This window comes from Camelus dromedarius, chromosome 1, assembly GCF_036321535.1.
Source record: "Camelus dromedarius isolate mCamDro1 chromosome 1, mCamDro1.pat, whole genome shotgun sequence".
Classification (NCBI taxonomy): Eukaryota; Metazoa; Chordata; class Mammalia; order Artiodactyla; family Camelidae; genus Camelus; species Camelus dromedarius.
In genome coordinates this window covers 16842571-16868713 of record NC_087436.1, presented here as the reverse complement: position 1 = coordinate 16868713, position 26143 = coordinate 16842571, and the positions used below count along the sequence as shown (strand labels likewise).

Genomic DNA, 26143 nt, shown 5'->3' with positions numbered 1-26143 from the left:
TTCAAAATAGGCTATTAAAGATATTGAAAATAGTTCCCTGTGCCATACAATAGGACCTTGTTGGTTATCTATTTTATATAATAGTAGTTAATATCTGAAAATGTCAAACTCTCAATTTATCCCTCCATCACCCTCCTTTTCTCCCTGGTAACCATAAGTTTGTTTTCTATGCCTGGGAGTCTGTTTCTGTTTTATAAATAAGTTCACTTGTGTCATTTTTTCAGATTCCACATACAAGTGATATCATATGATATTTTTCTTTCTCTTTCTGGCTTACTTCACTTAGTATGACGTTCTCCAGATCCATTCATGTTGCTGCAAATGGCATTATTTTATTTGTTTTTATGGCTAAGTAACATTCCATTGTATATATACACACTACATCTTCTTTATCCAATTATCTGTTGATGGATATTTAGGTTACTTCCATGTCTTGGCTATTGTAAACAGTGCTTTCATGAACATTTGGGTGCATGTATCTTTTCGAATTAGAGTTTCCTACGAATATATGCCCAGGAATGGGATTACTGGATCATAGGGTATGTCTATTTTTAGTTTTTTAAGGAATCTCCATACTGTTTTCCATAATGGCTGCATCAAACTACATTCCCACCAACAGTTAGAGGGGGTTCTCTTTTCTCCAAACCTCTCCAGAATTTGTTTGTGGACTTTTTAATGATGGTCATTCTGACTCGTATGAGGTTACACCTCATTGTAGCTTTGATTTGCATTTCTCTGATAATTAGTGATATTGAGCCTTTTTCATGCACCTAGTAGCCATTTGCATATCTTCACTGGATAAATGTTTCTTTAGGTCTTCTGCCCATTTTTTGACTGGGTTTTTTTTCTTTTGTTATTGAGTTGTATGAGCTGTTTGTATATTCTGGAAATTAAGCCCTCATCACTTGCAAATATTTTATCTCATTCCATAAGTTGTCTTTTCATTTTGTTTATAGTTTCCTTTGTTGTGCAAAAGCTTATAAGTTTAATTGGGTCCCACTTGTTTATTTTTGCTTTTATTTCTATTGCCTTGGTAGACTGCCCTAGGAGAACATTGCTAAGATTTATATCAGAAAATGTTTTACCTATGTTTTCTTTTAGGAGGTTTATATAAGTGTCTTGTCTCACATTTAAGTCTTTAAGCCATTTTGAGTTTATTTTTGTGTATGGTGAGGGAGTGTTCTAACTGTCTGGCTGGCTGTCCAGCTTTCCCAACACCACTCACAAAGAGACTGTCTTTTCTTCATTGTATATTCCTGTCTCCTTTGTCAAAGATTAATTGACTGTAGGTGTCTGGGTTTATTTCTAGGCTCTCTATTCTGTTCCACTGATTCATAAATGTCTGGTTTTGTGCCAATATCACACTGTTTTGATTACTATAGATCTGGAGGATTGTCTGAAGTCTGGGAGGGTTATTCCTCCATCTTTGTTCTTTTCCTTCAGTATTGCTTTGGCAATTCTGGGTTTTTTGTGATTCTATATAAATTTTATAATTATTTATTCTAGTTCTGTGAAAAATGTCCTGGGTAATTTGACAGGGATTGCATTAAATCTGAAGATTGCTTTGGGTAGTATGGCCATTTTAACAATATTAATTCTTCCAATCCAAGAGTATGGGATATCTTTCCATTTCCTTAAATCATCTTTAATTTCCTTAATCAACATTTTATAGCTCTCTGCATATAAGTCTTTCACTTCCTTGGTCAGCTTTATTCCTAAGTATTTTTTGACGTGATTTTAAAAGGGATTTTATTTTTTTAATTTCCTTTTCTGATTATTTCATTGTTATTGTAAAGAAATGCAACAGATTTCTGTGTGTTAATCTTGTATCCTGCCACCTTACTGAATTCATTTATCAGCTCTGGTAGTTTCTACGTGGAGTTTTTAGGATTTTCTATATATAGTATATGTTATCTGCATATAGTGACAATTTTACCTCTTCTCTTCCAATTTAGATCCCTTTTATTTCTTTTTCTTTTCTGATTTGCTATGGATGGGACTTCCAATACTACACTGAATAGAAGTGGTGAGAGTGGCATGCTTGTCTTGATCCAGATTTTAACGGGAAGGCTTTTGACTTTTCACCACTGAGTATTATGTTGGCTGTGGGTCTGCCATAAATAGCTTTTATTATGTTGAGGTATATCCCCTCTATACCCATTTTGGTCAGAATTTTTATCATGAATGGATGTTGAGTTTTATCAAATGCTTTTTCTGCATCTATTGAGATGATCATGTGATTTTGTTGATGTGGTGTATCATGTTGACTGATCTGCATATGTTGAACCATTCTTGTGTCCCTGGGATGAATCCAACTTGATCGTAGTGTATGATCTTTTTTATGTGTTGCTGGATTCAATTTGCTAACATTTTGTTGAGAACTTCTGCATCTATGTTCATCAAAGATATTGGCCTGTGATTTTCTTTTTGGGTAGTGTCTTTGTCTGGTTTTGCTATCAGGGTAATGGTGGCTTCGTACAATGAGTTTGGGAGTCTTCTCTCCTCTTCAATCTTTTGAAAGCGTTTGAGGACTGGTTTAAGTTCTTTGTATGTTTGGTAGAACTCCCCAGTGAAGCCATCTGATCTTGGACTTTTGTTTGCAAGGAGGTTTTTAAATTACTGATTCTATTCCACTTCTAGTGATCGGTCTGTTCAAATTATCGATTTCTTCTTGATTCACTGTTGGTGGGCTGTATGTTTCTAGAAACTTGTCCATTTCTTCTAGGTTGATCAATTTGTAGGCATATAATTGGTCATAGCATTCTCATGGTTTTTTGTATTTCTGTGGTGTTTGGTTGTAATTTCTCCATTTTCATTTCTTATTTTGTTTATTTATGTCCTGTCTCTTTTCTTTTTGGTGAGTCTGGCCAGAGGTTTGTCAATTTTGTTTACTCTTTCAAAAAATCTGCTCTTGGTTTGATTGATTTTTTCATTTTTTTTCAATCTCTTATTTTATTTATTTCCTCCATGATCTTTATTATTTCTTTACTTCTGCCTACTTCAAGTTTTGTTTGTTCTTTTCCTAATTCTTTTAAGTGGTAGGTTAGGTTGTTTTTTTGAGGTTGTTCCTGTTTTTTGAGAAAGGCCTGTTTCACTATGAACTTCCCTCTTAGTACTGCTTTTGCTGCATCCCATAGATTTTGTGTGGTTGTGTTTTCATTGTCATTTATCTCAAGTTATTATTTAATTTCTTCTTTGATTTCATCACTGATCCTTTTTTTTTTAGTAGCATGTTGTTTAGTCTCCATGCAGCTGTTTTTTTTTTTCTCCTCATTTCTCTTTCTGTTGTTGATTTCTAGTTTCATAGCATTGTAGTCAGAATAGATGCTTAAAATAATTTCTATCCTCTTAAATTTGTTGAGGCTTCTTTTGTGTCCAAGTATGTGGTCCATCCTAGAGAATGTCCCATGTGTACTTGAAAAGAATGTATATTCGGCTTTTTTTTGGATATAATATCCTGAAAATATAAATTAAGCCTAATTGTCCTATTGTGTCATTTAGTATCTCCATTGCCTTATTGATTTTCTGTCTAGACTATTGTCCAGATGTTAGTAGGATGTTAAAGTCTCCTACTATTATTGTATTCCCATCAATTTCTCCCTTTATGTCTGTTAAGTATTTGTTTTACATAATTAGGTGCTCCTACATTGGGTGCATATGAGTGCTTCAATTGTCCCAATTTAGAGACCTAAGACTAAATTATTCTTCTTCCTTGGATTACCACCCCACCGAAATATACCAAAAATGATAGTTTTTCAAATTAGTTCAGTAAACTATCTAGTACCTGTAAAATTCTAAACTAAATTTACCTAAAATTCTAAACTGTTCCTAAAATGCTAAACTGTTCAGTTAAATTACTGTATTAACTATTCTTTTTAACAGCTAACACTCTGCTAGACTAACCTGGGTCTTTGGTAAACTTAATAAAGGCAAAAAGAATATTTCTTTAAACTGGTAAATTTCCAATAAATCATTTCTTTTCCCTCACAATTAAATGACCCAGATTTCTGACCATGTTAAATAATGAATTAATGTAAAACAAGTCACTGAAAAATACATTTTAACAGAGCAGTATTCACATTCTAGAAGTATTAATATCCCTAGACAATAAAAGGCTTCTAGAGATTCTATCTGTAGCTTTCAGGCCAACAGTAACATAGTCAATTGTAAAGTTACCTCAAATATGATGTTGCTATTTAGTGCAATAATTCAGAAAAGTAACTGACCCATCTCCAGACACCTTTGGAAAGCAGAAGCAATGCTCAAAATTCCTGCCTTCAAACTCTGCTCTGTAGGATCAGCTTTACCTTCTGCTAGAAAAGACTAACTATAAATTATTACATTAAAAAAGAAAAATTATAACTCTACTCTGTTCCATAATTGCTGCAGATGAGCTATTAAAATTCTAAACTTATGTAATATTATCATAAAATATGGCATTTTTCTCAAGAAAGCCACAAATTGGATTTGAGCTTATGCACTGTAAAACCCAGATGGTTTGCTTAACTACTCAGACATCCTCAAGTTCAAAAGTTAATTGAACTGAAAACTAAAATTCTGATAATTGATATGCTTTGAGGTACTTAAGCAGAAGGCTAAATTAGCCTCATACATGGGTTGTTAACAGAATTGAGAAACCATAACAATTGGTCAGGAAATACTGGCAAAGTATAAGAAAAGTTTATATTTTCTATAGGTTAGCTGATTACATGTTACCTGGGCTTTCCATGGTGCTGCTGCTTTTCTTTCTCCATTTTTTTACTTACTGATTCAATATTAGTCACTATTTTACCCAGTTTAACTTGCTCTGGAATTTGAAGAAAAAAAAAAAGCTTTAATTGTATACTATTTGTTTTCAAGTTCTTAGTGCATTTTTTGAATTAAATTGCAAATCACAGATTTTTTAATAACAAGAGGTACAACATTGTTCAAAAAAATTACTAACACACAGATACTCCAGAAACACATCTGAGTGCTTTTTTCCAACCCATGCTCCTCAGATGTTTTGCAATTACTAAAATTTAGGAGTAGAAGTATAGAGTAAATGAATATCATATATCAGAAAGGAGACAGCTTCCAGAGAAATGTCTGCAAGAGTATATAGCACATACTAGTGAATGCAAGCACCCTCATTTATACATATCAGCATTATTATCATCTTTATCTTCGTAAGACTTAGTTTTTATAGGAGAGCTTGCTATTTTAAAATAATGTAGAAATCATTAGTTAATATAAATAGGGGCACTGAGCTCTCCAGAAGTCTCCTCCATTTGATAGAAAGACTAACTCCAGAAAAGGCAAAGCTTTGTTTTTAAAAAAAATTGAGTTTGAGTCTAAAACAAACTTAGATAAATATTTTTTAAGTATCTGTTACTTTCTATTTTGTACAGATAATGGGGCCAACACATAGTTTGAAACACTGCAATAATATATTGTCATATATCTATTAAGGACCTGCTAGCTACCAGCTCAAGTATAATAAAAAGATAGTAAAGATACAGAGAACATATGAGATAAAACACTGTTTCAGAAATATTTACAAACTTGTTGGTGTGTCAGTGCTAACAAAAGAGCACAGTCGACAGAATTATGTAATTTAGACTTAAAATGAATAACAAAGAATATAAAAAATTTGTAGACATGGAAAGCAGAATGCTTTACTGACTTTTTTTTATTGAAGTATAGTCAGTTTACAATGTTGTGTCAATTTCTGGTGTACAGCATAATGTTTCAGTCATACATGTACATTCATAAATTTTCATATTCTTTTTCATTATAGATTACTACAAGATATTGAATGTAGTTCCCCGTGCTATACAGTAGAAACCTGTTGTTTATTTTGTTTTTTTAATGGGAGAGGTAATTAGATTTCTTTCTTTGTTTATTTAATGGAAGTACTGGGAATTGAACCCAAGACCTCATGCATGCTAGGCATGCACTCTACCACTAAGCTATGCCTTCACCCCTATCTATTTATGTATAGTTATATAGTAGTTAGTATCTGCAAATCTGCAATTTATCCCTTCCTACCACCTTTCTCCTCTGGTAACCATAAATTTGTTTTCTGTCTGGGAATCTGTTTCTGTTTTATAAATAAGTTCATTTGTGTCATTTTTTTAGATTCCACATATAAGTGATATATGTTATTTTTCTTTCACTTTCTGGCTTACTTCACTTAGTATAATCATCTCCCAGTCCATCCATGTTGCTTCAAATGGCATTATTTTATTCCTTTTTATGGCTGAGTAGTATTCCATTATATACATACCACAACTTCTTTATCTAGTCATCTGTCAATGGCAATAGGATCTAATTGAATTTATAAGCTTTTGCACAACAAAAGAAACTGTAAACAAAATGAAAAAACAACCTACAGAATGAGAGAAAATATCTACAAATGATGTGACTGACAAGGGCTTAATTTCCATAATTTATAAACAGCTCATACAACTTAGTAACAAAAAAACAAATAACCCAATCCAAAAAATGGCAGAAGACCTAAACAAGATTTTCCCCAATGAAGATAGACACATGGTTAATAGGCACATGAAAAAATGCTCAATATCACTAATTATCAGAGAAATGCAAATCAAAGCTACAATGAGGTATCACCTCATACCAGTCAGAATGGCCACCATTAAAAAGTCCACAAACAATAAATGTTGGAGAGGGTGTGGAGAAAAGGGAACCCTCCTACACTATTGGTGGGAAGGTAGTTTGGTGCAGCCAGTATGCAAAACAGTATGGAGATTCCTTAAAAAACTAAAAATAGAGTTACTCTATGATCCAACATTATCACTCCTGGGCATATATTCAGAGGAAATTCCAATTTGAAAAGATGCATGCACCCCAATGTTCATAGCAGCACTCTTTACAATGGCCAAGACATGGAAGCAACCTAAGTGTACATCAACAGATGACTGGATAAAGAAGTTGTGGTATATTGACTATTTATAATATACCAGGGTGCTAGTTAGCATTCCCTATGAATAATCTCACACTTAAGCCTCAAAACCTTTTTTCTTTTTTGTGTGTATTTTTTGAAGTACTGTGATTATTCCCTTTTATACATTGGGGAAGCAGTTTACCCAAGATCTTGTCAGTTAAATGGTACAGAGCCAAGGCTCAAACCTGTATCCCTCTAACCGTAAGTTCATCCTTTTTCATTCTGCTCTACCATCCCCTGCAGACCTCATGGGGCCTCAGGTGCCTAATTATGGAAAGAGGATAATTTCTGCCTTGCTTATTTTGGAGGGTGATTATAGAGCTCAAAAGACACACTTTATATAAAAGTTGAGAAATATCATACTAAGGTGAAGAAGTAGAGAAAGAATTTATAAGTTTGAGTCTTAAAAATATCAACATTTAAAAATATTTGCCATACGCTAAGTGTGCTAATTGCTATATATGGATTATCATATTTCATTCTCCCAACCACCCCATAAATTAGGTACCATTATTATCCCCATTTTACAGATGAGGAAACTGAAGTGAAGTAGAGATTAATTTTCCCAAGGTTATACAGCTAACAGTAGGTGGAGGCAATATTCAAACCCAGGCAGGTAGTCCCTATAGCCTGCATTCTTAATCACTATGATACCCAATATGCTTATTTGTTTATTTTACTTATTTAAGGACTATCCACTTAGTGAAAATTGTTATGCTAACTCCTAGGTAGGGGAGATATATGATATAGCGATTAATAAAACAGGATTGCCACTCTCCATGGACAGTATGGCTAATAGTGAAAATCACTGCAGAAAAGGGAAGAAAAAGGATGAGGGGAAAAGGTCATGAGATGTGCAACTAAGAGATCTAGAGAGCAAATTTTACACTGATGCTAAAGGAACTAAGCTTGTGTTACTATAATAATTAATAAAGCAAAAGATATGCCCATTTTGAGGGAAAAATGTTTGTTAAAAACTTTAGGCATAATCCATCTAAATGATAAACTGAAATCTCTCTACAGTACCATTTAATTAAATCATCTTAGTACTTCATCTGAAACAGAAAATAAGCGCAGTTATACCCTTTAAAAAATAGGATAGAGTTAAAGGAGATTTCTAGAAAGGCAATTAAAGCATATGGAAACCCTATATTACTTCTAATTAGTGTAGATAAGCCTTTAGATGGGGAACAAGACTCACTGTATGATTTTAGGCAAACTGTAACATCTCTGAGTTCATAATTATTCCCTTTATGTAAAATCTAGTCTTTAAACTAATACACCAAACTCTAGAATTTCAGTTCTGGGACATAAATTATAAATCACTTCTGGTTAAAATAATTAGTAAGTCGTAGACAAGGAGACTAGGAAAAGAAAATACAGGTAAAGCAGTGAATATCTGGCAGCTTTTGTAATGAAATCAAACAAATGGAACATAAGGCATTAGAACTTTCAACCAAAGGACTCTAGTCCTGAATACAATTTTCCATGCTTTCCCAAGAGTTCAGCTAGAATCAGTCATTCTTTCACCTGGAATCAATTATCCATTCAAATTCCTCCACTTCCAACTACTACCCTGTTTCCTTCATGGGTTCATTTTGCTTTGACCACTTCCCACTGTTGTGTATGACCCCAAGCTCTTTCATTGGCTGCTTTCTAACCCTCTACTTGAATGATTTGGTCCACTCCCACAGCTATATTTGTCACTTAAATGCGGATGCCTCACAAAATGTATATATTTTGCTCAGAGCACCCTCAAGTGCTAAATTTGAATAACCAACAATCTCTATATGTACATCCCAAAGACATCCCAATCAACATGTCCCTCTCACAATTAATGACACTATCATCCATCCATAAACTCAGAAGTCCTTTCTACTATTCACTCTCCCTCAGCCTCCTCATACAATCAGTCATCTAATCCCTTCCACCCTTTCCCACTCAGAATACCTCAACACAGACCTTGATTATCTCTCCTCTGGAATACTAATTAATGGCTTCCTCACTTGGATTCCTGCTTCCAACCATGATACTCTTCAATCCGCCATCCTCCATACTTTCCATAAATAATCTTTGATTTCCAAATTATGGGATTTTAAATTATCATTGTTATTATTTTTAATTTATCTGTCATCAGAGAACATGATTTATATATATCCAAATTCTTTGAAATTAATTGACTCCTACTATACAGATCAATGTATAGTCAATTTTCATAATGTTCCATACTTGTCTGAAAATGTATATCCTCTAACATTGTTGTTCTGTATTCAGCTAATAAATTAAGCTTCTTAATTTAGTTGTTTAAATCAAATACTTTGTAGCCTTACTGATATATGTATATGCATACACCTTTAAAAATATATGTGTATACACAATTTTTTTGGCTGGACAATTTGAAAGTAAGTTGCAAACAGTATGACATTTCACCCCTAAATAACACATCTAAAGCTCCTAAAAACAAGCACATCTCCTATATATTCATAATACCTACTGAAGAAATTAACATTGACACAGTAAGATTATCTAAGGCATATCTGTATACAAGTTCCCCTAATTGTCCCCAAAACATCCTTTCTAGTTGTTTGATTTTTTTTTTCATTCCAGGCTCTAATCAAAGATCATATATATCTCTCTTAGATCTATTTTAACCTAGAAATGCCATGTCGAATACAGTGACCACCAGCATATGAATACTGAGTGCTTAAAATATGACTACTCTGAATTAAGATGTAAGTATAGGATACAGTCTAATTTTCTAAGATTTACTACATGTAAATGTAGTACATGTAAATAATTTCATAGTAATTAAATGTTTAAATAATATTTTCATATATTAAATTAAATATGATATATCATTGAAATTAATTTCATATTTCTCTTTACCTTTTTAATAAGACCACAAGAAAATTTTAAATTGTATTTGTAGCTTGCATTGTCTTTCAACTAGGTAACACTGACCTCCTACCATTTTTCATCTTTTTTGACATAGATATTCTTGAAAGCAATCTGAACTCTTCTCACTGTTTCTTTATGACTAGATTGAAATTAAATACTTTTGACAGGAATAGTACATATGTGATATGGTATCCTTCCTATTACATCTCACCAAAAGATGTTGCTAAATTTTAGCATTTTATTCAGGTGGTAACTGCCAATTATTTCTATTATAAAGGTATATTTCTCCCTTAGTCATTAAGAAATAATTTCTGGTTGATACTTTAGCTGTTCCCCAATCACCTTTTCTAAAAAAAGATTTCAACATCCAGTAATTACTCTTGCCTAAGTCAGTCATTACACTGGAAATTACAAAATGATGTTTTTTGTAATTCTATCATGACTTCTACATTTATAAACTGGCATTAATCTGTAAAGGATTTTCTTCTTTTCCCTTTTTCCTCCTTTTGGGGACACATTAATTCATTTTTTAATTCAGTGTGTTATAATCTACTTCCACCATTATTCTGTTTGGTGCTTATAATGCCAAAATTGGCCAGTCAGTTCCTCTACCATTTTCACCTATCTCCATTAGTCTTTGGCCATTTCTTCCTTTTTGCCACAGTGAGAGTTTTAGGCTCACTTTGTCCTTTCCCTGTCCCAGACCTGGAATCAGATCTCCAAGAAGCAACTGTCATTACATCTTCTAAAATTACTTTTTCCTCATTCTCTAGTGTTTCCTAATTGAAAAATCCTGGTTAGATTTATGTTAAAAAGTTTTCCATATACTCTCCAGAGCTCTTAGTCTTTCATATTTTCCCTTTCTTTGTGCTTCATTTTGTAAATTTCTCAAGATACCTTTTCTACTTTACTGATTCTATCTTCAGTTCTACTAAATCTGTACTTAAGAACTTACATTTCTTATTTAAATTATTATATATTTATTTCTAGAAGTTCTTTTAGTTTTTATCGAATCTTCCTGAACATTTTAATAGTCTCTAGCTCATTCGTACTTTTACACTTTTAATTTTTAAACATATTAAGCATACTTATTTTCTATTTTATACCAGACAATTCTAGTATCTACGGTCTTTGAAAGTCTAATTTCATTTTGGGGGAGCTGAAGGGCTAAGTTTCTCACTCACAGCAACTAATTTCTTCATGCAGTTTGTGATATTTTTAAATTGTAAACTTATATCCTGTAGGAATGAGAATTGTTTACAAACTGAGATTAAGATCCATTCCTTAAGAAATAATTTGTTTTTCCTTCAGGCAGTTGAAGGAACTTTCAACTCATACTAACATTAAACTAATTTCTCACTTAAGATTTTTGAAATACTGCTAATATGGATTCTGATTCAATCCGAGGTAAGCTTATGTGTGGTTATGAATTACAAAATTTCTTTTTTTCTCTTCTTTCAGTACCAAAGCTGAGACAGTCAGGTTTGTTTCATTTTTCCTTCTTACAAAGCAAGGCTTTTTTATTTTCCTGGTTTAGTCTTTCATTGATGGCCCCACCTTTTGGGGAAGTCTTAGATTTGGCGGAGTCTCTGACCTGTCTTCCCATCTTGCATGTGTCACAAGTATTTTCTCTGAGACTTGCATGTGGAAGGTGCAATGAAAACGAAAGCTCAGGGCCACCAGAGACATGCAGGAACTACCAGGAAAAGAAGCTAGGCTCTGCCCTAAATACCTCTTTAGATTTGTTCTTCTGTTTTGGTTTTTTTTTTCCATTCTGGATTCTCAGATGCTCTATAAAAATGTGTTGAATGAAGGAATGCCTGTTCTGCTAGTCATTTAGGCTTCAAGATGCAACTTGGGGAACACTATTTGGCCTACCTCCCCCTTATTAGTTTGTAAACTCTGTGATGATGTCCCTGGGACTTATTCCCCTTGAATCTTCAGCCTCTCATTGTAATATCTAACACATTCATCATATATTTGTTATACAAATCAATCAATAAAATATTTAACGACTCTTATTCAGTTACATAGAATTTTTAATATTATTGCTTTTTGTTTGCCAGTGACATGGATTAATTTCTTTCAATTTTTTTCAGATACGATTGATACTATATATATTCCTCTTTCAACTGATTCCCATTTCTAACCCAACTTTTATAAACCTTCTCTCACTTTCACAAAAAAAAAAAAAAAAAAGGAGCTGTAGTTCAGGTGGCTAGAAGTAGCCTATCTTAAATCTTAAATAATAAACTGCAACAATGTAAGTTACTAGAAACTAGTTTTCTAGAATTTAGTTTTAATAATTCAGAAATTGAATATCATAAAAAGAAGTGTGTTCCCCCTCACAGGTGTCTCCTGCAGAGATTGGACAGGAACTTTCCAGAAAATATTATAAAAGGGATTTTATATCATGAAAATAGTTGAGCTAGAATAGTGTTAAGGTCTCTTCTATGCAGAGACGTAATGATACTATGAAAGTGATTCACACAGATTAGTTAAATTCAGATCCTTTTCATTCAAAAAAATGAGATTTTAGATTTTTTATTGAGTGATTATAAAATACTTTTCTTACCTTTCTTTTTAAGAGCTACTATTTAAATCCTATTCAATTTTATATGAAGTAATTATAATAAAATTTAAAACATTAAGTTTTAAATTTATAGACAGATTCATTAGTCAAGATTAACAGATTGCAATTTACTGAAATTTCACATTCTAGTGTGTGGGCTGGGTGGATGTCATATGACTTTCTACTGTTGGAATTTCCAGCACATGTGTGTTATATAGAATGCCAATTCCTCAGTAAATTGTAAACTCTTTCATGGTCTCTTGAGGACAAGGACTTTATTTTTATCCATCATCCACTTATTCAATCATTCATTCAACAAATATTCACCAAATTCCTATAATGAGACAGGCAGTCTGCTGGGCATCAGGGATGCAAAAAATAATCAGGGGATTATGAAGGCTACATTCTAGGGAATTATATTAACTAAATAATTAAACAGTTATACAAATAATTGAGTAATTCCAATTGCAGTGCTATGACAATTCATTTCTATTATCTCAAATTTAAGACAAAGAATAAAACATATCCCTTAGCTTTTGTAACTGGGAGGTTATTGCTGGACAGTTTAATGGAAAGATGGGAGTGGAAGCAAGATTTCACTGCTTTGAAGGAATAGTTATTGGAGATTACAAAGTAGACTCTCTTTTCAAGACATGTGGTTTGAAGAGAAGAAGAGTGATGAAATCATCACCATAGGGAAATAAGTTTGAGAACAGAATGTTTTCATGTCATTATATTCTTAAGATAAGAGAGACTTTAAGATGCTTATATATTATAGGAAAGGAGGAAGTGGAGATATAGAAGAAAGTAAATAATGTGTAACAGATGAGGTAGGTTCCACAGAGAAGAGAAAGGATGGGATAGAATTTAGCTAGAGAAAATAGGCATCTTCTGAAAGAAAAAGGTAGATAAGATTTTAGGTGGCTATTAATAAATTCTCAGCAAGTTCATCAAGATATTTATTTCCTCCATGAAGTAGGAAGCGAGGCTATTTACTGAGAGGAGAGGACAGAAATTTAGTAAGGGTCTCCAGGACAGTGTAAAGACTTGAAATAAACAGTAAACGGGGTGGGTAAAAGAACTAAGCAAGGTCAAATAAAAGGTTTTAACTGTGATTACCACTTAATGCAGTCACCATCACAGCTCACACTCCAAAACAAAACATAACAAAAACCTCTCTAGCTACTGTTCAATTTTTCTTTGCTTTACAGCAAACTTTAAACTGGCTGTCTACACACAAACTGTGTGCCCTTCCTCACCCTGTTCAGTCTTCAGTCCACAGGGAATCCAGCTCGCACAGTCATCACTTACCAAGGATGCAGTAACACCACGGTAGCACACACACTGGACATATCTCTGCATTTTACTGGGCCTTCAGCAGTACACAATGGCAACAGTGGTTCTCTTGTGCAGGGATTATATGACAACAATTTCTCCTGGTTTTGGTCTTGTGAAAACCCAGCTGCTCATTTTCAGTCTCCTCTGCTGACCCTCCTTCTATCAGACCTCTAAAAGATGGAGAGCCGTGGGCCTCTATCAGAAGCCCTTTTGTTTGTATTAACTTCACTTGCTCCTTAGGAGATTTCAAACAGTTCCTTGGGTAAATGTGTCCACACACCAGTGACTCTAAAACTTTATCCTCCAGGCCATACTGTGTTCAAAACTTCAGACTCATGTATACAATCGTCTTACATGTGAAGCTGCATGTTAATAAGTATTTCAAATATAACATATTTAATAAAACTCTTGATTTTCCCCTTCAAAAACTGTTCTTTCTTGTCTTTCTTGTGTCAGTAAATGACACCACCATACGGCCACCAACTCAAACGAGAAATCCGTAACTAAAATATATCTCAAATTTTCCCATTTCTCTCCAATTTCACCACCACCACAACAATTGCCACAATCATGCTGCATAACAAACCAAACCAAAACTCAGTGGATTACAAGTTTAGATCTTTTTGCTCAGAGTTCTCTGACTTGGCCAGAGCAGCTCTGCTTCAGGCTGTGAGGCAGCTGGCTTAGAGGGGCCACACTGGAGGGGTGCAGCTACTTGGGACATGGTCTTTTTGTGACAGACCAAGAAGTATAAGAGACAAGTTAAACCACTAACATATTTAAAACTACTGCTTGCAACACATCTTCTCACCTCCTGTTGGCCGAAGCAAGCTCATGGCCCATCTCAAAGTCAGTGGGGCAGGAAATCATATTCCAACCCAGGGTGGAGGAGGAAGAGAGTGGATATGTGTTGAACAATAACCCAATCTAAGCCAACATTATCTTTTGCCAGAACTGAAAAATAGCTTCCTAATTAGTCTCCTGTTTTCTCTCTGGCCTCCATTTACCCCATTCTATACAAACAGGTCAACGCATCTTTTTTAAAATGGAAATCTGATCACATTTGCCTCAAAACTATTCAATGACTTTCCACTGCTCTTAAAATAAAAAGCAGTTCCTTGCCATTACCTCAGGGCCATACATCGTCTGATTCTTACCCATCTCTCTCACATGGTTTCACATGGCTTATTTTCTCAGCCACTATATGACAGCCACAATGGTTTATTTTCAAGACCCTGAATAAGTCAATTCCTGCCCCTTCTTGGGGCTTCTTCACTGCCTGGATTTCTCTTCATACTGCTGCCAGTGATGTGCTGCAGCTGACTTGTACCAGCTTTCAAGAGTCAACTGTTAAATTTTTTTAAATTTTGCCATCCAGAGGTTAAGCCCTGGGTAGCCCGAAATCACTCACAGTGGAAATATTTACACCATGAAAGTTAAGATGTGTTATATCAGGCTTCCTCCCACCCCCAGACAGCTAGTTTACCAGCACACTACTGGTCTTCCTTTCCTTCAGATCTCAGATCAAATATAAGTTCCTCAGAGACACTTCTATGACATCTGCATCTAAAGTATGTCCCCACAGTCTATTGTATCACTCTGTTTTCTTCACTGTGATCTTTACATTTTGTGATTATCTAGCTTTATCTGTTTTTTTGCTTTTTGCCTATCCTCTCCCAGCAGAATATAAGCTCCATTTTCACAATGATAACATTACTGTCAGGAAGAGTGACTGGCATATAATAGATGCTTAGTAAATACTTATTAAATAAATGAATGAATTTTTTCACTGGTATGTTATAAGCTAGTTAAGAATGGAAAATTTTTGATCCCTAACTCACACATAGCATTATAAATCAGCAGCCCAATAAATATTAATTGAATAAATAAAATAATGTGTTTATTAGGTACAGATGTAATGAATTTCAGATGTCATGTCAGAGAGGGCAGAAAAGATATTTGCGCTAGACAGGTTGTCTGAATACTTCAGATTTCTCTTAAGTTCCTCTTCTCCATCCTGATGTAGTTATTATTGTCTAATATAATATCCTTCAATTAACAAATTGTTATCGACTACCTTCCTCAATCATGTGTCAGAGACCATGGAGGTTAGAAGACAAGGGGAAAACACCATCACCACTTTCTGAAAGTTTATATCCTATTAATCCCACAGTAATTGTACTCATTCATTTATCTATTGAACAAATATCTCAGTACCTAGCCTAGTACATATTAGGTACTCAATAAATGCTGAATGAACAAACAGATCTCAGCCAGGAACTAAAAGTAGAGTTGAATTAAATCCAGAGAATATGTAGTTCTCTGTGATGTCAGCAGAACTGGAAGTTAATCCGTGTTTTTTCAGTACAATTTAACTCCACTATTTTAGACCTCAATAAAACAACAGTGTGAAATGTTTTTAAAACCATTTTTAAATGTTTTAAAAAACAATGAACAGATAACTATTTTCAGGAATACAAAAATATAATGTAATAGCAATGAAAAGGAAGACAAAAATTATACAATTCCAATAAGCTTTAAGACATTTTACTCAAGTATAATCAATCAATTCAATATCTACCAGGTACAAATTATTACATTAATTAATATATTTCAGGTATGGGAATCTCATCCTCCAGGTGGGTAAATTATATTATTTACAAGGGGTAACACAGAAGAAGTGGTTAAGAAAGCAGATGGACTTGAGGGGGCATAAATTTGAACTTTTTCACCAGTATGACACTCAGCAAGTTACGTTATGTCTGTGTTGAGCTTCTTCATTTGTAAATGTGTATGATGATAATAGGTTGCCGCGAAGACTGGGTGAATAATACATGCAAAATACTTAGCACAATGCCTGGTACATAGTAAGTGCTCAGTAAAATTAGTGAGGGTAATGGTCATAATGATGAGAATTATAACATGACATTGATTATATCTATACAGGAAATGAAGCAGACATAACATGTTACAAAGTGGAGTTTGGAAGTGCCATAAGATAAAGTGCTACCAAAATATTGTACCAAGTATGTAAACTTTTAGTAACAGCACAACAGATTAAAAACAAAACAGAAAGTCGTATCATGCTAAATAAATATTCCTATGCCTAAAATTTCTCCATCAAGCATTCACTTCTCTTATCCAGTCATAAAATACAACAGTACTCATCAAGCCTTTGGCAAATTAAGCAGCATACATTATTCCCCAAAAGGAAGAAAATGCCAGTCACCCTCTAGTGAAATAGCTGAATCTCTACCAAGTAAATATAGCCAAAGGCTTAACAAAATTACCCAAAAGACATGTATGTATATTCACCTTTTGGGGTCATGCTCTCCAACAAAAAAAAACTAAAAACAAAGAAGCAACAACAAAAACCCAAAGATGTGGCTGTAATTCAATGACTCTCACAAATCGACCTGATGAAGAAATACCAGTGTATATCCCTAGTCAGTATATCCCTTGATTTCACTAACACAAAATGAAACAGGTGTCAAGAAATAATTCTCCATGAATATTTTCACATTTCTGCACTGCCATGGCTTTCTGAGCAACGAATTCTGGTACCTGGGTTAAAAGATGCTTGAATAGCAAACAAACCAGGGAAGGTAAAGACCCTGGAGAGATTTCGAGGCACCTGCTCTGAAGCCACTTATTTATATTCAAAAGCGTGATAGACGCAGGGACTGTCACTTCACCTCCTCTTCCCAGAATGGATTTGCTTACATTTATGAAGCACTTGCTCTCCCTCCTTCCCCCCTCTCTCTTTCTCTGTCTCTACAGGGGAGGAGATGCAAATGCACCAAATGCCCTACATAAGCACTTAAAATCAGAATTTCAGAGTTCCTCTTCTGTGGTGCTCACTCCAGTCTACATGAGGCATGAGGAACCTGAGGTAGGATGCCCTCTGAGCAATTAAGTCTGTCTGTGACCCAGAAAACTCATGCTTCTTATCAGGATAGACAGATGTGGATGGATGAATAGATGGAAGGAAGAAAAGTAGGAAGCTAGGTAGGCAGACAGACAGACAGATAGGTGCAACTTAACATAAACAGGGCTGACACATTCCTAGGGACACATGTTTCCTTCCCATTATGTCTGATCTAGGAAATATAGAAGACTTGGTAATAACTCCAAACCCCTTTGAACATGCTTCCCAAAAGTGAGACACACAAATGAACAAACTGAGTCTCAGAAGCAAGTAAAACCTAAGGACACTCTAACATAGGCCCTGAATGAGGTTTTGAGAACTCAAAGAACTCATTTGACCCTAGCTGAAAGACTGTCCGAAGAAACTTGGGAAGAGAACAATCATTACGGCAGTGACAGCTGTAAGGCAAACCAGTATAAAACTAATGATCTTCACATGTCAGGTGGGAAAAATACAAGCACTCATGGAGAAGCATAAAATACCACAGTCCTTTATCGTAACTATTTAGTAACCTTGACATAGCAAGGAGGATATTCATTTATAAATTGTACTCCTCTCCACAGATATTCATGGGGTGAGAGGGGTGTCATCACTAGGGCAGGGCTGCTAAACATAGAAGGTGGTAACTTGAAAGCATTAGGGACTGTTTGCAAATGGAAACTGTTTTTATGTATTAATTTTTGGTAGCATTAATCATGTTGTATCCTACAGTGGTGTTGGCATTTCTCTTGCATGCACACACTGAATTACTGAGCAGCACTATGCAATGTGTCTCACACGCTCTGGCACTTCCATTTCATACTTCACAGTTTTAGTGTCACTTTGAGGTTTGAAATGTTTCACAGTTATTTGCTATATGTGGGTGCCAAAAAAAAAAAAAAAGTCAGCCTATATCACTGCAAAAGATACTGCAAGAATAGAAAATGGTTAGAGAATTTCTGTCCCATTAGCATTCAGAACTTTATCAAGAATCAATTTACTTTTTATCAAAATCTAATTTATGTTCTACAGATGCATGAGTGCATGCAATTATTTTGCTCACTGCATACAGTTCTTGTAAAGTTAAATATAAACTTTTATTGCTGTAGATAAGATTCTATAATTAAAAGGAAACTGAAAATACCATACATCTTTTCTAGGCTACAACTTGCCCATATGCTCTCACATAACAAACCCGAAAGCTCAATTCAGTCACCTGATCTAATCCAGTATAAATATTGAGTGAATTTCTATGGATATATCTTGATGGGTGTCTCAATGTGTTAAAGCAAATCTATTTAAACAAGGATAGAATAACATATCTGTCACAAATATAAATGCATTAAGACTCATCGGACACTGAACAATATACTGATCGACATCTACAAATAACGACAGGCATTTTACCTTCAATTTTTCTAAATAGACACTTGATGACCTATTTCTGCCTGTAGATTATTACTTGGCATGACTCCCCCACTTCACATGCCACCCACAGCAGTTTGGCATTTCACCACCCAAATACTGCATGTATTTTTTATTAGCATAATCTGTCCAGTAGTGAAATAAAAATAAATAAATAAATGAATAAATATAATGATAAGCACAGTAGGACACAAGAAAGGATGCTTCTCATACAAGAGAAGCACTTGTCAAAAATCAAGCACTAAGTCAAGGTTTATCCTCCCCCTCCTCTTGTCTTTCCAACTGCACAAGATGCCTCCTCAAGTTTAAATGTCTGGTTTGTTTCATTACAAATGGAAACTGAGAGCCATTAGTAAGCATGAAAAAGCAAAAAGAGAAGTAAGCAAATACAGACGGACACTCAAGTAGTGACATGCTTAAGCATGCTCTGAATAAGTTTTAATATCTGAAATTATTTCCTTCTGACACTTTAAAATAATATTTCCTTTGTAGGAAGAGGAAATTTATGCTTAAAATGTGGCTATCTGAAAGATTACAAAAGTTACCCTAAAAGAGGGTAACTTTTCCATCTAGTGCTTAACGAAGAAACAAATAATGAGTAATACTGCTGAACATATTAACAAAACTACTAAAAGTTCAAAGGGGCTACTCTAGTTTCAAATATTCCAACAGGAATCCAGGTAATCCTGAAAGTGGGTGTGTGGAGACAGGGCCAACCTCCACAGAATGGACCATGGGCATACAGAAAGCTGATTGAGATAGAATGCTAGCATGGTCTCGATTGTGTTTCCAACTTAACCTAAACTCTGACTTGACAAGATCACACTAAAGATGCAAAACTATTGGTATATTTTACATTTGCAAATTTCTCTTTAAATGATACACAATTAAACACTTAGCAGCAACATCACTTAAAACATACAACTTCTTTGTTGGGAGGATAAATGTAGGCTACTTAAAAAGCAATAATGGTACACTATTAAAAAGGTTTTGATTTAATGTGGTTACTTATATTAGCCACTTGTATTGGACATTCTGACTCTAGATTTACGGTAGCCCCAAAGTACTGAAATTGCATAACAGCCTCATGAAATTGACAAAAAGTTCTCAAAATCAATTAATTGTAATTCATATTAAAATTAAAAATTAACACTTCCCAGTGGCAGGTTTAGAACTAGGTAGGGGGAGGAAGTGGAAGAAATCGATCACAAAACACTTGCAAAACTTCAGAACTATCACTACTTCCTCTTAAAGGGTAGGCAAGCATTGGTTTAGACAGCACACCAAGGCCTCTAACTGTGGTCTCTAGAGAGACTATAGGGCCTTCATTTAATTATGAACATGCTGCTCTTTGTGTATCAATCGTTCTGTCAGACGCCAGGGGGTTAACAAATGCTAGAAAATGTATGATCTGCACCATCCATAGAATTAGAGAATAACACTTTACGTAGAAAAAGAAGTCGAATATAGGTACGTATATGCATTACTGGGACATTGTGCTGTACACCAGAAATTGACATATTATAACTGACTTTACTTCAATTAAAAAAAGCAAAAGAATCATATTTAAAAGTAACAATTCAGAATATTCTTGATACTACCAAAGGGAAAATGACTACTATTAAAGGGAAAGTTAGACTAATGGTCAATTGTTGACTAGCTGAGATGGTTCCAATAAAAATGAGAGAGAATGCATAAGATTCTAAGTCTCTAGGACCCTTTCCCTATTTTACAACTCCACAGTCACGACTCCTTACACTAACAGTGCCTTTCTTGTGTATAAGCATAAGAGAGGTATATTTTCAAATGCATGGTCTTTGTGAAGAATGTGAAATGTTGGAGTAGAAGCCTCTCCAATTTTCCAATTTTTTTTTGCACATTAATATCAGTACAAAAATTTGAGGGTAGGTGTCCCAATATATGCATAGTTATTTAACTATAAATTATATTTACACTCTACTTTATTAACACATCAAGTATGTTATAAAATAAGCAAAAACAGAATTATAATCAGAAAATAAAGAAAAATATAAACAAGAGCTTCTTCCTATACAATCGGATATCATCTTGATCAACCCTTGGAGTAAGCATTCCTTAAGATACCAAAGGATTAGAGCAGGAGTTGGCAAACCATGACCACGGCCAAATTCAACCTATCACCTGTTTCTGTAAACTAGGTTTTACTGGACAACAGCCAAGCCTGTATGTTTACCTATTATCTGTGGCTGCTTTCCTGCTACAGAAGCAGAGATGAGTAATTGTGACCATCTGGGCCACAAAGTCAAAATATTTACTATCATCTGATCCTTTTCAAGAAAAGTTGACCAACCCTCATATTAGGATTAATTTCAAAGCACCTAAGAAGGGAGAGTTCTGCAGACAGAGCAGTAAGACCGAGCATCTGAGGTAGAGAGAGAAAAAGGGGGGAAGTGACAAATCTACTAGGGATGCCAACCAAGTTACAAAACAGGCATGGGAGAGGAATTCCCTACCAGGATAAAACTATTAGGGTAAGGCTGACTACAGTATCACAGAGTATGAAAACAGAACTTAAACACTGCTGGAAGGAAAACATACATACTGATGTATGATGTACTGATATACATACATCAAAAGGCACAGAGGGCCACAGTTTGTTTTTAACTGATATTCCTATAATACTCAATCAGAGGATAGCTCTCTCTCTCCATCCCAGCACAGCTTATATCAATTTCGGCACTTGCCATTAACTTCAAAATAGGGCTCAGGAGATGTTTAAGATACCAGTGGACAAAAATGAAGACTTAACATGCAGAATGAACAGCATAGATAACAACTCAATATCTCTCACGCTCACAGACACGCACTCACACATGTAATTCCAGTACTGGCATCCTCCAGCAAATACCATAATATTCTTTTGGCTATGACAAAGCGTTCTCTTAAATATACTACTAAAGATAATTGTAGGAAAATGGAGAATTAAGGTCTTCAAGTCCCCAATAATCTCTCTTTTTCCCAACTTTCATTATACTTAAAGTCAATGCCAAAGATTCTAGCATTTAATTATTCTCCTGTATCAGTTCTGACTTTCCCAACTAGAGAGGACAGAAATGAACAAAGATGTCTGACACATTTTTGTATGCCTCATGTCACTTAGCATGGGCATGTGGTAATATACTCAATAAATAATTATTGACCAGTTTCTGGGAGGTTATCAACAAACTGATTTGCCCGTTGCTGCTTCTTACAATATTGAATATTCTTTTTTAAAAACTGTTTCAAGATGAAATAGAAAGAATACAGGACTAGGAGTTTGGAAATTTGGTTCTAGTCACAGGTGGTGTAACAAACTAGCTTAATCGTCTTGAGCAAGTCACTGAAGCTCCTTTGCTTCCCTTTCATAATGATCGGTTAGAGCAGCTGGCGGCTGATATCCTATTTAGCTCTGAAAGTCTACGTGACAAAGTCACATGTAAGGATATAGCAAATCTTTTAAAACCATGTTATTCAAGTCAGGTATTGCAAAATGACAGCTGGAGGGCCAAATATAGACGCCGATATAGATTTAGGGGACGTGTGATGCTCAAGAAATAAATCAGGGTGTCTAATGGGTGTGCCTTCTCCAGTTTGCCATAGATGTCATTCCTCCCATTGATCACATTGTCTCAGTTACCTGCTGATCTCAGAAGGGTATTTAAGTTTGCAACCCATGATTTAAAGGAATTATAATTCTGTTGTCATTTCAATACCTAGATTGATTATCTTGAACATGAAAAACAGAAATACTACCGTAACTAAACAGAATTTTAGAACACATATTGAGAAGGTACTAAGCTTCTGCCAATATCCTGGAAATCTTCTTTCAGAATGAAATGCAGTGCAGTAACAAAAATACTGAATTTTATATACAAAAAAACAAACAAAAAACAAAACAAAACCCTAGATTTGGTCTTCTCTTATCCACCAATAAAACCTTTGACCTTGAGTGGTAATTTACTGAGACTCTCTGAACGTCTGCTTTCTTATTCATAAAACGGAGGTGGAGTAGTTAGACTAAATTGTGTCTGATGGATATTTTATCTCTACGGCTTTGTAGTTCTATGACAACAAGCAATATCATTGTTTTGACCCTATTTCCTAGAACTCTGAGAAAGCCATGGTCCTTTAGAAATAAATAGATTTATCTAAACTAAAGGGAGGAAAAGATGTTGGAACACACTAGATCAACAGAACCAAAATGCAACAACAGAATAGCAAAAGGAGCACTCATTTCCTGAGATGTACAACAGCAGTGATAAAGTAATGGCAAAGCCCTCACTACAGCACCACGCCAACATAGCCCAAAGATCCTTTTGCAGTAATGCAGAACAGTCTAATGATAACATTAGACTATGAATTTGAACACTGTTGTAGTGCTTGCTGTGCCATTTTTTGTGATTTTAGCCTCTTATTTAAACACAATGAGTCTCAAATTCCTCATCTGCAAAAAAAGAGGGAATAATAATGCTTTGAAACTACAAATATATGTACTTAGAGTTTATGCATGTTACAACAGACACATATGGTTTGGAAGATAATTGTCTTGAGTTCCTCGATGTTGGAAGAGGCAGTCTGCAAGGGGTCCTGAGCATCCCTGACAATTGTATTGGATGTGAAGAATGCCAGGTTCTGGCTGTTCTTTACTCTTTACCCAGACTGTTTCTCAGGGTTGTGTTTGCAGCAAGCAACCTTGAGGAGTGAGGTAACACCTCCTACAGGGAAAAAGAGCACTCTTCCTCTGAAAGCCATAGATTCCCCAAGCTCACAACTCTCAGCTGTAACACAAACCCACGTGTACAGCCTCCACATGAGCCCCTCCACATGGCCCCAGGGGACTCGGGGTGAAGGGAACTGATGTGGACATGAAGCTCAGTCTGCATGCTGTCCGTGAGAAATGAAGTCCTTGTCTCTGACAGGTCCTGATTCTGGGTCTGCAGTCGGATCACAACCATGAAATTGTGGCAGGCTAAATTTTTAGCTTGTAAATAGGAGGAAATCCCAGGCCCTTCACGGACCCTCTTAAGCTGCTCAGTAAATGTACGATTGTTAGATGAATGTAAAATTAGGGCATCTCATATATATGCTATTATCTTTTCTTAGTAGAGATTCAAGGTAAGTTCATTACCTATTCTTAGTAGAATAAAGAGTCCTATATTCTAATCTAGGGCCAGGAAAAAAAAAATCTGCCTAGTGTTTGTGATCTCCCTTCTCCTCGGTTCTCGCAAACTGTCATCTGTCAGGTAATTCACTGCACTACCATCAACATCCCATCCTACCAACCACTCCACGTTACTGAAGACAAATGCCAGCATCTCACCCCTTTCCTTCTTTCCTCACACAAAAAGTCAGAATTTTTCCCACACATAAAGCTAAGATCTTACAGTCTCACTAAGGTTCTGATTCTGAGCTAATTCTAGATCTGCCAAACTAATTATGAAGCAAGTAATTGTGATGTTATCTAGTACCAAAACCCAAAATATATTGCCTTTGTGGAAACTTTGCAAGTGGTGCTTCTGTGCCTTAATTGCACTTGAAATTGTTACAGAAAATATGTAGAGCTGAAAAGACTGTAAAATTGCTTAGGATCGTAGACAGAAACTTGGAGATTTAAGTGCCACCTCTACTATATGTTGTCAGGATGTAAATATAATTGCAGGTGCTTAGGAAAAAAAAAAAGACAAGTATACCAATAAAAATCTTACATTGCTGAACACCAGGAAAGCAATAACACTTCTATTATAAGCCATTTTATGTGATAACTGCCTTTTGAGAAACAGGGGTAAGGATATTATCATCAACAGAAAGGCTTTAAAGAAATGCAAATTCCTGATTAGGATCATTTTCAAGTGAGGTAAACAGCTATTTGTAAATGATTATTTCTTTCTCTGTTTTCTCACCAGCTCTTCTTAGCTTTCCTCACATTTCATACCATGGTTTGTTTTAGGTAAAATATCTCAAACATCTTGACAGACTTTTTCACTTTGCATTAGGAGTCATATTTTTCCCATGCTTAGAACTAAGTCTAAACGAAAGGACAAAGGATGCTCATCGAACCACAACTTGCTGCTTGTCCTCAAATGGACTTGGCACACTTTCTGTTGTTGATCTACATAGACTCATCAGGGGTATTAATCACAACACAGAACAGTAATCTGACTCATTTGCAGCCAATCACAAAGCTCTAGGCTGTAAGGCTGACCAGAAGCAGAAACCAAGGTGAAACAGAGGATGGAACCTGGCCTCACTCCTAATTAAGACACTTCGGCTGAAAACCTTATTTCCCGGTGTATTTGATGCCAACAACATTTGTCACAGTTGTTCCCTAGCAGTTTATTAAGTACTTAAGGTTTTATTAAGTCTTTAAAAACACATGATACACAAAACTCTAAAACCAGATAATACACTTGGGCACCAATGTAGCTTGAACACATTTACATAAAACTAGAACATTAGTTTTCAGATAACCACCAGGCAAATACATCCTACTAAGCTTTGGATTCCCTACCGAGTGTAATGTTTGAATATGATCTGTTGACTGACGGGAGGTCAGAGAAGAAAGGGAGCCCAGTCAACCCACTAATATTTCCAAGAAAACTGTCTTTTTGCAAAAGCACTCTGTAACTGCTTTACACTGATAGACAACCATCAGCTTTTCTACATCAGCATATATGTCCTCCTGAGTCTTTCAATTCATTAATAAGGTGCCTGGTATTTTCGAGTTTACATTATGTTTTCACACAGAAATCTCATTTGGTCCTTGCAGCAATATAGTCAGCAGTTATTTTTATCATGTCCACTTCACCAAATAGGAAACTGAGGATCCAATATGTCAAATAATTTGGCCAGGATCATGCAGCAAGAGTACCAGACCTTGATTTTTGGTTTTAGCTTCTGTATCTCAGATTCTTTCCCAAGCAGATGCAGAGAGTGTATTAAGTGTGACACATTTATTAGACTCCCATTGTCATCCACGTACAGACCATCATTCTGGGCTGTGTTCACAGTGTGTTACCTACCCTCTCCAGCCACAGAAGCT

At 35.2% G+C, this 26143-nt stretch overlaps 1 protein-coding gene across 1 annotated transcript in view; it reads right to left on the bottom strand.

Moving 5' to 3' along the window:
- The window catches only part of IQCM (IQ motif containing M), a 280897-nt gene that overhangs the window by 234545 nt on the left and 20209 nt on the right, over positions 1–26143 (bottom strand). The window contains exon 4 of the mRNA XM_064479062.1: positions 4718–4807. Coding sequence (XP_064335132.1) covers positions 4718–4807 — 90 coding nt within the window. The remainder of the gene's footprint in view (positions 1–4717; positions 4808–26143) is intronic.